Source organism: Prunus mume, linkage group LG6, assembly GCF_029339155.1.
Source record: "Prunus mume cultivar Tortuosa linkage group LG6, ASM2933915v1, whole genome shotgun sequence".
NCBI classification, from domain to species: domain Eukaryota; kingdom Viridiplantae; phylum Streptophyta; class Magnoliopsida; order Rosales; family Rosaceae; genus Prunus; species Prunus mume.
In genome coordinates this window covers 4,976,481-4,990,004 of record NC_142703.1, presented here as the reverse complement: position 1 = coordinate 4,990,004, position 13,524 = coordinate 4,976,481, and the positions used below count along the sequence as shown (strand labels likewise).

The 13,524-nt window shown below is 36.4% G+C and overlaps 2 protein-coding genes across 3 annotated transcripts; both read right to left on the bottom strand.

The window, feature by feature from the left end:
• Positions 1–326: 326 nt before the first annotated feature.
• ADH1 (alcohol dehydrogenase 1) lies at positions 327–5,549 on the bottom strand. Of its 2 annotated transcripts, none has more exons than XM_089055283.1 (10): positions 5,415–5,549; positions 2,923–3,059; positions 2,623–2,669; positions 2,211–2,536; positions 2,025–2,107; positions 1,851–1,926; positions 1,683–1,744; positions 1,356–1,451; positions 1,085–1,246; positions 327–890 (listed from the first exon to the last, which is right to left on the bottom strand). In XM_089055283.1, exons 4-10 carry the CDS (start codon positions 2,419–2,421, stop codon positions 774–776), a joined length of 807 nt encoding a protein of 268 aa, XP_088911409.1. In that variant the 5' UTR covers positions 2,422–2,536; positions 2,623–2,669; positions 2,923–3,059; positions 5,415–5,549; the 3' UTR covers positions 327–773. The 2 variants fall into 2 exon arrangements, with proteins under 2 accessions (XP_088911409.1, XP_008237684.2); XM_008239462.3 differs by lacking the exon at positions 5,415–5,549 and adding an exon at positions 3,631–4,067.
• Positions 5,550–7,277: 1,728 nt separating this feature from the next.
• PIN6 (Auxin efflux carrier family protein) lies at positions 7,278–12,519 on the bottom strand. Its single transcript, XM_008239463.2, has 7 exons — positions 12,002–12,519; positions 11,267–11,889; positions 9,660–9,861; positions 9,451–9,536; positions 9,001–9,158; positions 8,704–8,780; positions 7,278–7,696 (listed from the first exon to the last, which is right to left on the bottom strand). The coding sequence occupies exons 1-7, from the start codon at positions 12,430–12,432 to the stop codon at positions 7,627–7,629; spliced, it is 1,647 nt and encodes a 548-aa protein (XP_008237685.2). The 5' UTR covers positions 12,433–12,519; the 3' UTR covers positions 7,278–7,626.
• Positions 12,520–13,524: the final 1,005 nt, after the last annotated feature.

Sequence of the window (13,524 nt, the reverse complement as noted above, 5' to 3'; positions counted from 1 at the left end):
ATTCACCAGCCACAACCCTTACAGGCATGAGTTTGCAAAACTTCTATTCGTCGGTTCGAATCCGACCGATTCCGAACTCGGTATTTGAAGTTCCGGGCACAGTGACTCTTCGAATTTGGAACTTGGATGCAAGGAGGCCGGACCTCTGCCTTCACTTTAGTACTTCAAAACATACACAACCAGGATTCTTCCAAAAGCACATCGGCATGCTTCCAAATACCTAATGCAAATATGTAACCAGAGCACAAAGCTCCAAATTCGGATACCTTCATAGATTGGTAGCGGGAGAAAAAACATGTCGACATGCATATCTATAAAAGGGAATCTAAAGAAAATATGAAGAAAATGTTATTTATCATAAAAACCATTATATCAAAATTTGTGAAATCTTGAGTAGCTCCTCTCAAAATTTGTACAATCCACACCAACACAATTATTCTTAAGGACCGTTTCCCCCCTAAATCCCCCTGGGGGGGAATTACTCCTTAGTTCTTACTTGCTTTCATAGTATTTGTACCCCTACTGAAGTATCGTTTGACTCCTATAGAGGGAGTCTCACTCCCATTCTGCTTATTCTTCATAAAGGAATAAGTTTACTTGTTCTTTTAGGGGTACCGTACAAACAACAAAAGGAAACAAAACAACAAATACTAAGAAAAGACTACTCCTTTATTACGTTCGACTCCTGTAGGGGAGTCTCACTCTCTTTCAGTTAAGACATCAGATAGATATATAAATTCTCCCCATTAACACGTAACAAGTCCCAAGTTGCTCTAATCCTCCATGCGAATGATGCACCGGATGGACTGTCCTGAAAGCATCAAATCAAATGCTTTGTTGATCTCAGCGAAAGGGACCGAGTGGGTGATAAATTTATCCACTTCCAGCTCCTGCAAGATCAGTACACAAGGTAGAGTTTTACAACATCAGATTGAAAATTAAAACTGTCCTCAAACAACTAGAACAGTCAAAGAACACAACCTTAAATATTGTCCATCTAAGAACACATATACTTAAATAAGCAAAGTTCTTGGTAGGTCTGAAAATTATTCACAAACATGCTTGAAAGGAAATACAAACTTACCTTATTCATGTACATCTCCACAACACCGGGCAGATCGGATTTGGGTTTGTAGTTACCATAGAAGGTGCCCTTAAGAGTCCTCTCATTCAAGAAATTCACTGGATGGGTTTTGAATGCATCATCTTTACTAGGCACACCAACGAGTACAGCAACGCCCCAACCCTAAAGTCAGAGAGGAAGGAGAGTTCAATTTTTAACCTCAAAAGCAATGTGGTTGCATATTCTAATATCTTATCAAATGAAACAACCTACAACTTTTATAATTGCTTACATCATGAACACATTCAAATGCAGAAATCATCGCCTGGACGCTTCCAGTGCATTCAACACTCCTATCCACTCCCCCATCGGTCATTTCAGCAATCACCTTTTTGTCAAAATTCGAATGTTAAGTCTTTGCTAACCAATAATCACCAACACAAAAGTCCAAAAGTCTCTGTTAACCAATAATCAAAAGCTTATCAAGTACACAAGGGAGAAGTCGTTCCGCATTATTTGGCTTCAATAAGAACAGTATTGTAAACATATTACGAAGACAAGGGGCAATCTTTAGGTCAATTCCTCAACAGGTGAAGGGATAAAAAAGTCCGTAACTAACCTCTTGCACAGGTTTGTCATGATCTTTTGGATTCACGAATTCATTCACGCCAAACTTCTTGGCTGCCAGTGAATACAAAAAAGCAAGATAAATCAGTCGATGACAACTTAATCTGAACCGGACATGAAGCACAGTAAGTCCTTGGATGGATATTTAAAAAAGACTGACCTTCCTCAAATCGGTTGGGATTCAAATCAACTCCAATGATTCTTGCAGCCCCAGAAACCCTTGCACCTTCAGCAGCCTAAAAAGTAACAAGGTAATGAACAAGAAAAATCATCACGATAATCCAAACTAGCAGGAAGCGCCATAACAGAGGATCAAAACATAAGAATGACTTACCGCAAGGCCAACAGCACCCAGTCCAAAAATGGCAACGGATGAGCCCTTTTTGGGTTTTGCAACATTCACAGTGGCACCAAAACCTTTAAATGCACAAAACAGAAATTGATTAGGGAAAACAAAAACAAAGAAACCACTAATCTTATTTAACATTGTAACCATTAAAATGTGAGAAGTGTTTCAAACCTGTGCATATTCCACAACTAAGAACACAAACTTTTTCAAGAGGGGCTGCAGGGTTGATCTTGGCGACGGAACCAACATGACATACTGTGTATTCACTGAAGGTAGAGGTACCAAGAAAGTGATATATTGGCTTTCCATCCTTGGAGAACCTGGACTTGCCATCACTGAGCATAGTACCCCTGTCAGTGTTGATCCTCAGGAGATCACACATGTTGCTTTCCTCTGACTTACAGTGCCTGCACTCCTTGCACTCCCCCGTGAACACCGGAAGGACATGGTCTCCTGGTTGGAGATCAGTCACACCCTCACCTACGCTTTCCACAATTCTAAACAAAAAATTGCCAAGCAAGCAAAATTTAGGAAACTAAAAATATTCTGTCTACAAGGGAAACTCAAAATTTAGCAAACATACCCTCCAGCTTCATGACCGTAAATGCGAGGGAACAGTGGGTGTTGTCCCTGTGACATAAAAGAGACGATTCAATTCCAAAAGAAAATGACATGTACAGGAGTTGTTTCATTTGAGGGGAAACATGTGTTACCAAAATAATAAACAGATGCTCAATCATGCTTAATAATGGTGAGCAATTAGGCAGATTATAACCAAATCGTTCTCTTTTGCCATCATGATATGGATATAGTTCAACACAATGCCAGTAAAAGTATAATAAAAATTTACTTCGATGCCAGTAAGAGTATAATAAAAATTTACTTTGGCTTCCCAGAAGTAGACATCAGTGTGGCAAAGAGAGGTGAAGAGGATCTTCAAGCGGACTTCTTCTTTCTGTGGTGGTGCCACCTCCACTTCCTCAATTGATAGTGGCTTCCCCGCTTCCCATGCTACCGCAGCTACAATCCACAAATGCCAATGCAATTAGTAAACAATACATCCATTTAATCAATATTATTAACCAACTAGAAGATCAGTCCCCTGGCAAGACAATTGACCCAAAAAGTTATGGTCTCTTTCTTCTGTTCAGTCAAGTTTAGAAATTTTCCAAACTGAAATTGGCATCCCCATCAAATCCAATCCAAGAAATCCCAGATCAAAAGGCAATCATCATCATTAATTGATTTATAAAACACTTTAACTAAAAGAGAGAAGAAATAAAGGAAAAGATCAAGCATCTGTATGTTAAAAGGAAAAAAAAACCACCAGGATCATGTAAAAGCACAAAAGAAAACAAGATATGTAACCAGAAACAAAGGTATAAATCAGCTAAGACTCAACAAACCAGACCCAATTATTGGAATCACTAAAAAAAATATCAGAAACAGAGAACCCAACAAAGGGTATAACCAAAAAATAAAACTTGATCAGAAAAATGAAAAACAAAAAAAAAACATAAATGGGATTCTATAAAAATGAATGAAATGAGCAGAACAATCTAACAAAGGAGAGCAAGAGGTCTGGGTTTACCTCTGCACTTGATAACCTGACCAGCTGTAGACATTGTATCAGAACTTTGTGATGTTTATCTGTTAATTTACGATCAAAAGTATTTGTTTTTGGATGTGGGAAAGTGAGAATGTGAAGGCACTATTTATATTGTGATTTTGACAACCGCTACAGAAAGTGGAGAATAATTATTATTTTTTTGTGATGAACAAGAAAGTCGAAATTCAATGTACGATAAAACCATTTTCCATCCAAGGGTTGTTTCTCGGATTGGAACCCAAACGTTAATTCTGTGTGTCCGTGGGTGTGTGGAGAGAAAACCACTTCTGGATTGGACAAAATGGAAAAATAATTCAACTTGCGCAACTGTAGTTATAGAGAAAATAAAAAAACCACTGCTCTCTAGTGGTATATGACCGCTTCTGTTTTGGCTTATTTCCAGCGGCGCCTTCGTTTCTGTAGGAAGTGCAACGTGGCATTGGTTCTTCTGGTTTTTTCTTCTTTTGGAAAGTAACGTGGCATACTGATCCACATTTTAGGAGGGCCCTACGTGTCGTCAAAGTCTTTATCTTATCAGATTCTAGACAATAATTATAGTGTGGTGTTTGAATAATATTCTTGGATATTGTGTTTTAACGCGGAGATATATTTTAAAAATGGAAAGTATCAATTATACAACATAGTCATACTCCGGTAGCAAGCAATTTGCAAAGAATACTACTTGAGTTTTTACTCGTAATTTCTTACAAACAAATGACAATCTGATATGTTGTTGAGTAAAATACTTCTAGGCTAAGTTTGTCTAAAACTCAAATGATCGAGCTCAACTCGAGCCCTGGTCGTCAAGCTAAGCTCGAGATTCAGTGGCTAGGCTAAGTTGAGCAATTCTAAACACGTCTACCTATAGGGAGTCATAGTCCAAGGAGGAATAGATCGTCCTAGAGTATGACTATGATCAGAAAGGTTTTACGACCTTTTCTCAAAGTTATGCAATTCTAAACACCAAAACTATCGTATACTTGCTCTCAAATACTCGACTGACTTAAGCATCGGAGGGTTTTTGATTAACACCACACTGATGTCACCCTCTTGACCTGGTCCGAAAGAATTGCGTGACCTAGATGTCGAAAAAGTCATCTCACTCTTGAATCAAATTTAAGCATCAACGCGACACATATGCAAAAATAATTTATTAAAATCTCCTAAAAGAAAAGTTACTACACATATGTGTGATTGTGATTTGTAGGACTTACTTCTTATTTATTTGCAAATACGATTCATTTTAGAATGTTTGGCTTAATGATAATTGTAAACAAAGGAACTTTCACATTAACGAAACAACTCTTTTATAATTTTTGTTCAAACAAAATTTTTATAGCATTTTTTTTCCAAGCAATCTTTTGTTTACATTAACAAAACAATAATAGGAATTATTCTTCCTATATGAAAACTAAGAGAATGCAATGACTTGTAGCTTGGGCTTAAAAATATAAAATACATATTCTCTAAAATATATACATACACATAAAAGGCCTAATAGATTGCATACCGAAAAATTGAAGATACAAACAAACTATAATTTGTTAGAACAAATTTTTCTATCGGTTTGTTATTCTTTTTCCAATTTCTATTTTCTATATCTTTAACTTAAATGAAATTTAATTAATTAATTAAATCAAAATAAAGATTCAATTGAAGGTAGATACCATCTTAGTTTTAGCCAAGAGAGCTCATAAAATTCATAAGAAAAACAATTTAACCAGAGAATTAATAGCAAAGAAGATAAAAGAAATCAAACTCCTGACTTTGCAGATGCAGCAGTTTTGTTCTCCTTGGTCTTCTCTTCAAAGAAAATCTCCATCTTCTGAGCTTTGTTTCTCTTCCTCCTTGTAATTTTCTGCTCCTTCCCCTTTTCTTTTCAACGGATGCAATTTCCCTTCTCTTGCAGTTTGGCCAGTTTCCTTCATCACTTTATTTATCAGTTTCTTCAAATCGTGGCCTTGCATTTTGGTAGGCTGTTGCTTTTATTTGTACAACATTACTCACGATGACGACATACTTACACACCCCTTATTTTCAGTAAATAAAACAAATCCTGTTTCCTTAAAAAAATTATTCAAGAAAAAAATATCTAACGAAAGAGGAAATAGAATTTAGGATCTTCCTCCACGTAGTAAAGAGAAATATCATTAGACTAGTAGAAAGAAAAATATCATTACACCACAAATAACTAGTAGTACATATAGTCTGAGTGGGTCAGTGGTCATGTAGTCTGGAGTGGTAAACGTGATCCATTGCCTGAAAATTCACCTCAAACATTCTTCCACATCCAGCTTTCAGCAAAAGAGCTTTTCTGTGCATATAAAAGCCCATCCAAGCCTGGTCTATCTCCATTGAAAGTGTAAAAAGAATTGGACCTTAGGGATTTAGGCCCAATTGAGAATATGGAACCCTAGCCTGTAATTTTATGCAAAGGGGTCCATTGCTCCTCACTGGACTAGGCTATAGGAAGGTGCACAGATAGATAGGGATAGCAACGGGACGAGAAACACTTACGTGCAACGGAAATAACACTATTTTACTATTTTCAATTAATCAAATTATGTCGCGTGTGATAATTTTTTCACTTGACATAGTATGATTGATCGAGGATAGCAAAACAATACTATCCCTATTTCATATTAGTTTTTCTACTTGGGATCAGATTTGCCCTCCCCTTCCCCACCCACATCCCCTAAAACTTATCAATTTCAGTCAAGTGCGATTTCCCCATCAAAGATTGGGTTCTCATTCCATTAATCAAAGTAAAAATTTCAAATTAAGAAAATATCTATTAAATAAATATATTCAATAATATAATAATTAAAAGTGTAGATAGTTTATTTGAAAAATCATAAAACACTATTTCAAATCAAAATTAAGACGTCACTCTCGCTATCATGTTTATTTATTAGTAATGGGTATCAAAATCATTTGAATTCCTTCTTCCCTTGTGTTTACTAACACATAAGTATTGGAATGATTCCAATTCCTTACTTATCCTTCGTTTACATACACATACAAAATAAAAAATTATGAGAGTTTTCTGGTAAAATCTCTAATCAAATATCCTCAAAACTAGGAATCAGATCTACTAGGAGGAGGAGTTGATCCGATTCTAATTCCTTATTCCCAAATTCTTAAGTTCTTCGATTCATAAAGATCATCATTCTCGTACCCATATCGGATTTTACCCCATGACCAAATAAATATCTAATTGATTATTGAGGGCCGTTTGACATTTTGTTTGCCAATTGGATCTTATCAAAATACAAGTCAAACATGAAGGCGTGAGAGATGAGTAGAACATACTTTTCAGGTGCAGTATATACGACTACTGAATAGATTAAAAACCGACCAATAATTATGTTTCAAGACTTCTGTCTCAAGAATGCAACAAGGCTAGCTTTAACACCACCACACACGCGTATGATACAGATTTGGGTCATAACTCATAGCGTCATAGGCTTTTGCCATGTAATCTTCTTGGCACTTGCATTTGGGCCAACAAGAGATATAATCATGGTCATGATCATGCTATATATATCTCTAAGACAAGCTTAAATTGTAAGCCAAATCTGTCTAATTGACTTCACATATAAAAGTTGTTACCAAAAAAGCAAGAACTATTGTACGATAATTGCTTTAAATATTAAAGGGGAAAAAAAGAATAAATAGTAGGAACAACATGATTTAGCCTTTTTCTTCTCCTTTTCTTTTTTCTCGAGTCAAAATGCATGGTTTGGTTGGGGAAACTTTACCCAACCCCAAGAAGAAAAATAAGTCTCCTACCTTAATCATAAGCCATGATTTCCATCTTCCTTTCGGCCACCACTAGTCTATGTACTACTATGACACCAAACCTCAGAGAGCATTCCTTTCTGCCCACAACACTTTGGCCTTTAGACGATTGAGTTCATATGCTTTAGCTGAAAATGCAGACTTTTTCTTTTTTATTATCATCTTCTTGTATTTCCACTAATACAACCCTAGAAGTATGTAGTAGAGGAGCGTTACTGGTAAGGACACTAGCATCCCAAAAATAACCCTGCACAACAAGGGCATAGCTTATAAATATTTCTTGCAATTAGCATATTGAATGAATAATTATGCATTTTTATCAACTAAGTGCGTGTCTAATTTTATCGAAGATAGTTTTTCAGAAGTTAGAGGCAAATAAATTTTTGTTTAATTTAGTTTTCGATTATGTTTATAAGCACTTTTTGGATTAAGTCTTGCCTTATTAGTATCTCTCCTACTTTTTTTTTCCCATTAAAGTTAAGTGGTTGAGTGTGTGAGAGAAATACAATGCCACTAACATTAATTTCCGGTAGACTTCTTATAATTGGTATCCATGCACGTGAGCGTGAGAGACATTCTTAGTCAATGATTTATGCGAAGTCCATTATAGAATTGTTCACATCAAACAATGTTTAAAGTTAATCATGATGGGTTCACATCAACTAACGGCTAACAACTACTCATTATGACAGTGTTCAGGACACTGACCAGATAGGTGGACCACTCTCCTTAGACGACTGTCCATAACATTGCTCCTACTCACAGACTATGCATCCAACCAACATTAACATTTGACAAGGTGAAACAACAATCAATTAGGTACTTTTGGCATACAGTACCATTGCCCCCACATGACCCGTTGATGAATGAAATTGGGAGGAGGGAAGTGATGAAAACTAGAAGATTGTTCATTTTTCTCTTAATAAACTAGTTTATAGTTCTTGTCTTTTAAATCTTTTCAACTTCCTTTTTCTTTAATGTCTGGTTTGAAGGTTGGGCTACACAATGAAAGCTAGCAAAAGCCTACTCACATTTCACCACCTTAATAAAGGGAAAACCATAATAATTGGTTCAAGATTTTTCATAGCACCCGAAGATTTGTTTTCCCCCTTTCTCTCTTTTTAGCTAAGCAGAATCCTATAAGATTTTTTCACAAAATATTTTATACTGCTAATAGTTTTAACAATTTTATACAATAAAATTATGAATCAATGTGATGAAGATGAAGTAGAAATGAGAACAAAAGGAACTTACCCTGTACTCAAAATGTCAGGATGCAGCCCGTATTCCCTAGCAAAGACAAATGGTACTATTCCTTGTGGAAGCGCTGCCTGATCAAATCATCAATTATTCAACATTTCATATCATCATGAAAGATTAAGGTGACATTAATGTTACTTGGAACGATAGACTTGACCTAAAAGATGAACGGAGTTAGCCATAAGTAATAACAAAGCTTTAATTGAGGTGACAATACCTAGCGACCTATATATAGCTCAATGGTTTTCATGTAATTTTCTCCAATTATTCATCCATATATAACGACAGTACCTGAACTATGGCAGCATGAAGTTTTACTCCTCTTAGACCAGTGGCGACAGAGGCAGCAGACATAAGAAGAGGCCCACAAATAAAACGGATCCCCATCCCCATTGTTGCCCTTTTTGTGCCACACGCAATAATCCGAGGCTGAAGGGCCATGAACAACCCTACAACATTCATTCATAACGATTTATTGCCATTTTCAAAAGTCAAACCCTAAACATCAATGTTTCATCATATGAAAGTGCAATGGAATCCAATCCTGTGATAGAATTTAAAAAATAAAACTAAAAATTTGTTTTATGCTCTATAATTAAACGATGATGTAACAATTGATGCGTTAACAGTCAATTGTAATAATTCATATATATAATAAGTATACGTCAATTGTCACATTAAATGATGAGTTAATTCATTTGCGTAATACACGTATATTTTGAGCAATGCGAGATGAAATACCTAAACTGAACATAGCCATCCCCAGACCTGCATCGGATATTATTTTTATGGAATATTTCACCAAATTCGGCATCCCCACATCCCACCTGAAAAATTAAAGAGAATAAAACGATCATGAATGGCATAGCTTAGCTTAGGATGAAAGTTATAATAAAAGAGCTGTTAACGAGAATGATTAAGACTTTATGGTATATATTTATATAGCTCACTTGAATGAGATGAGAGACCAGACAAGGCCTAAGACACTTGAGTATGTGTTTGGGTTGCGGGAAAGCTTTCTTCCAACCATGATTAGTATAAGCCTTAGCATGACTAGGGCGCTTGGCATTTCTTGATTAGTTGCTGCGGCCTTCGTATCTGCCTCCTCTGGCATTGGGATTTTGGTGCAGTCTCTGAAGCTGATTTCTTTCTCTGAAACAAAGAGAGTGAAAAACAATCAATGATGATTCACATAAGTTTAATTCACAAATATTTTTATTTATTTGATTAAATTGTTAGGTTGACTTCATTTCGAATTAGAATTATAAAATCATATATGAACATGTTTAATATATTTTTTTGTGTGGATAGGATCCAAATGAATAGTTTGAGAAAATAATCAATAATGAAATAAACTTTTTTTTAAAATTTTTTTTTATATAAAACGAACGATATTTTATTTTAATTTAATCTAAATTACGGGGAACAGAATTCGAACTTGGATGCAGAGCGGAGAGCATATCTACTTTAGCTAACTTGACTAAGCCCATATTTAGTTAAAGAATTAAACTATTCAGATTAATAGTATCATGACATAAGATTATACCATTTAGTGATACATATTTCTCTATTACTATATTAGAAAGTAATGCTCCTCCTTTTACGAAGCACAACTAGACAACATAATTAGAAACTGAAAATCTTTGGTGAGCATGATTTGGGCGTTATGATTTATAGGATTCTTTACCATGACTACCAAGATTAAGTAATCAAATAGCTCCCCTTTATCATTACACACGTGCTCTCAAGCAAATGATGGCACCTATCAATGAAAGTTCTGATGACTAAGCATAATATAAGTAGAAATTCGAGATGACTTTGTGTCAATTGGTTTAGGGAAATTTTGAATACTTTCCTCTTGAATTAGGCTTTGAGTGGAGACACCACGTCTCCTTTGAGGTTGAAGACTTTTTTCACAGGGAAATATCATCATACATAATCAAATAATTGAGGTCGACATGTAATTTATATAAGCTAAGAGGGAGATTCGAACACATTGGAACTCTGCATAATCAAACCATTAATCTTGCTTGATTCTAACTTATTTCTCTACCCTCTAGATGCAATTATATTTTGGATTTGTGATATTATAATTATCCATAGAAACAATGGTATTTTAGTTTCTAGTTTGTTTTTTTTTAGTATAAGCGGCAATTTAAATTACAGGAGATAAAGATTTCTCACAACACACAACTATAAAGCCAACTTAAGATCTCTGGTCTACAAGTCAATGTCCTTTTTACACCGTACTAGACCCCTTGGCTAGTTTCTATAGTCTTTTTATTAACAATACGTACCCAAAGATTTGTAAAATTTGTGTAATTATTTATCTTTTCACGTAGGGATTAATTGATTATATTTGTACACTCTGATTAGCTGTTTTTGTTTACTCTACTAGAGGACAAAGCGTACATATCCTCCCTGAAAAAGCTGCATGTCTCGTTGATGTTCTTCTTCATCACACAAAACGACACCGTTTGTCCCCTTCACAACATAAAGCGTAAAAAGACGTACCATACTACACGACAAGTCTACATCTACACATGCACATGCGTACCTCCAACCTCTTTGCGACCTTGTTGTATCTGATCCCCACTTTCACATTTCACCGGCGACTCCCACACCATCCTCACGCCGCTAAACGCCGGCGAAGGCTGCTGGGAAAACTTTCCGGCCACAGGAGACCTCCCCCAAACCGGAGTGTTGGCCGTGGTGGCGACAGTCGTCGTGTCCATTTCATTAAAAGTTGACGCACGCGGCGTCGGCTGTAGAGAGTACGCGTCAGAGGACGCGTACCCGGTGGAAAATTGAGGGCTTGCGGATCGATACCCAAACGCCACGTCACCATGCCCCAACGTGAAGTCATGGTTTGCATGGTGAGGTGTGTTGATTGAGAAAATTTCGGCGTTGGAAAGGTTTGACGGTCTGGGAGTGAGACCCATGGAGGATGATAGAGCTGAGGAGCCAGGGACTGATGACGTGGAGCGTCGGATGCGGACCCGGATACGGCCTTGATCGTCGGTTTCCGACTCCGTACAAAGCGGGTTTCGGCCGTCTAAGGAGATAACGTCGTCATCGATTTCGAACTTTGTTATGGCTGAGGCGGTGGGCCCCGGGAACTGGGTTTGGATGAGTAGTGTGGCTGCTCTGTATTCAAAGAGGAAGAGCAAAAGTGTATACCTGCCAGAGATCGAGTGAGACTGGTTAAATATTTATTTATGTATTCACAAATTAAACAAGAAATAAACTTGCCATAAAAAGAAAAGAAAAGAAAAGAAAAGAAGAAAAGTACCATATGATGCATTGAAGCACAACCACTTGAACCATGAGGGATTGAGTGAAATCACCGTACATGGCCTTGAGCAAAGGGATGCCCATGACCAGTGTATTGGGCAGAGTGGCCAATGAGAAGAGCGTGATAAGCCAGTCAAGCCCTCCTGCCTTGAAGAAAATTGCCCAAAGTGAGAGCAAAGCAAGGACCAAGAGCTTAGAGAAAGTGTCAGCCAATATGAACTTGGTGTCCATCTGATAAGGGTTGTTTTGGGATATGAAGTGGAAAGACAGAACCGGAACGGCGAAAACCGCGACGAAGCGGTTGATGCCGGAGCACTGCTCCGGTGTGAATATTTTGCACCATTTGACAGAGGCATAGGCCACCAGCATTGCGAAGTATAGCGGGACAATTGCACAGGTGACTTTGTAGAAATCTTCTGCTGTTATCATCTTCTTATTAATTGCTTTTCTCTACCTTTTTTCTTTCTTCAGCGCTCGGTTCAAGGTAGAGTTGCACTTACATATGAGATGAGAGTGAACACTTGAGAGTTTATATAGGAGATTATGGACGAGAATGTCCCTCAAAAAGTTACTAATTTACTTGTGGTGGTATAGAGTATTGTACTGTGGTTTTATATATTTACTTGTGGTGGTGTATTGTACTTGTGGTTTTATTTCTATTTTTATTTTTGTGTTTGTAGTACTGAGGTTTTTAGCGGGAGGCACGGTTGTGCAGTATATGTTGACGAAGACTGATGTTTTTTATATACTACAAGTGATAATTTAAATTACATGGAGAAGATGGTTTCTCACATATATACTATCAATATGTTATGAGAGCTCGAACATGAGACCATTTGTAAGTAATGGATTTTTTCAACTGAGTTAGACTCAAGGATGGTGCTATGCACAGGCCTACCCAACCCAAAATTTTTCAAAAAAAAAAAAACCTACATCTGCTATAAGCCCAACTCAAAATTTAAAAAAAAATTAAAGGGAGATTTATTATTATACTCAATATAGGAGCCTAAATTATAAATAAATAAAAAACCTATATGAAATGGATTTTAGAAAGACACCTAAAATTCATTTACAACATAACAAAAAAGCTTTTAATTTCTTTTAAATTTCAAAATTGCCATTAATTTCTTAAAACAAACTTCAACCCCAAAATCTCTTTAAAAAGCCCAAAACATTCAGTAGGGCATTAAAGTAATTTAATAATTAAAATTAAATACAATATGGTCACTTGTCATTTTTAGTATTTTTTTTTGGTTTTTTTATAAATTTTAAATTATGTAGGGTTTATCTATTAGTGCTAAGAATGAGTATATGACTAAATATCTCAATTAAAAGCAAACCTTACACATGTTGCCCATCCATGTGGTCCCATCTCTCTCTCTCTCTCTCTCTCTCTCTCTCTCTCTCTCTCTCTCTGGCTATTAGGCTTCTTGTTTCTCTCTATCTCTCTTTGCTACCTGATAGCAGAAAGTTTCTCCCACTTTTTTTTTCCTCTATTGGGCTACATATTCTATTATGGAT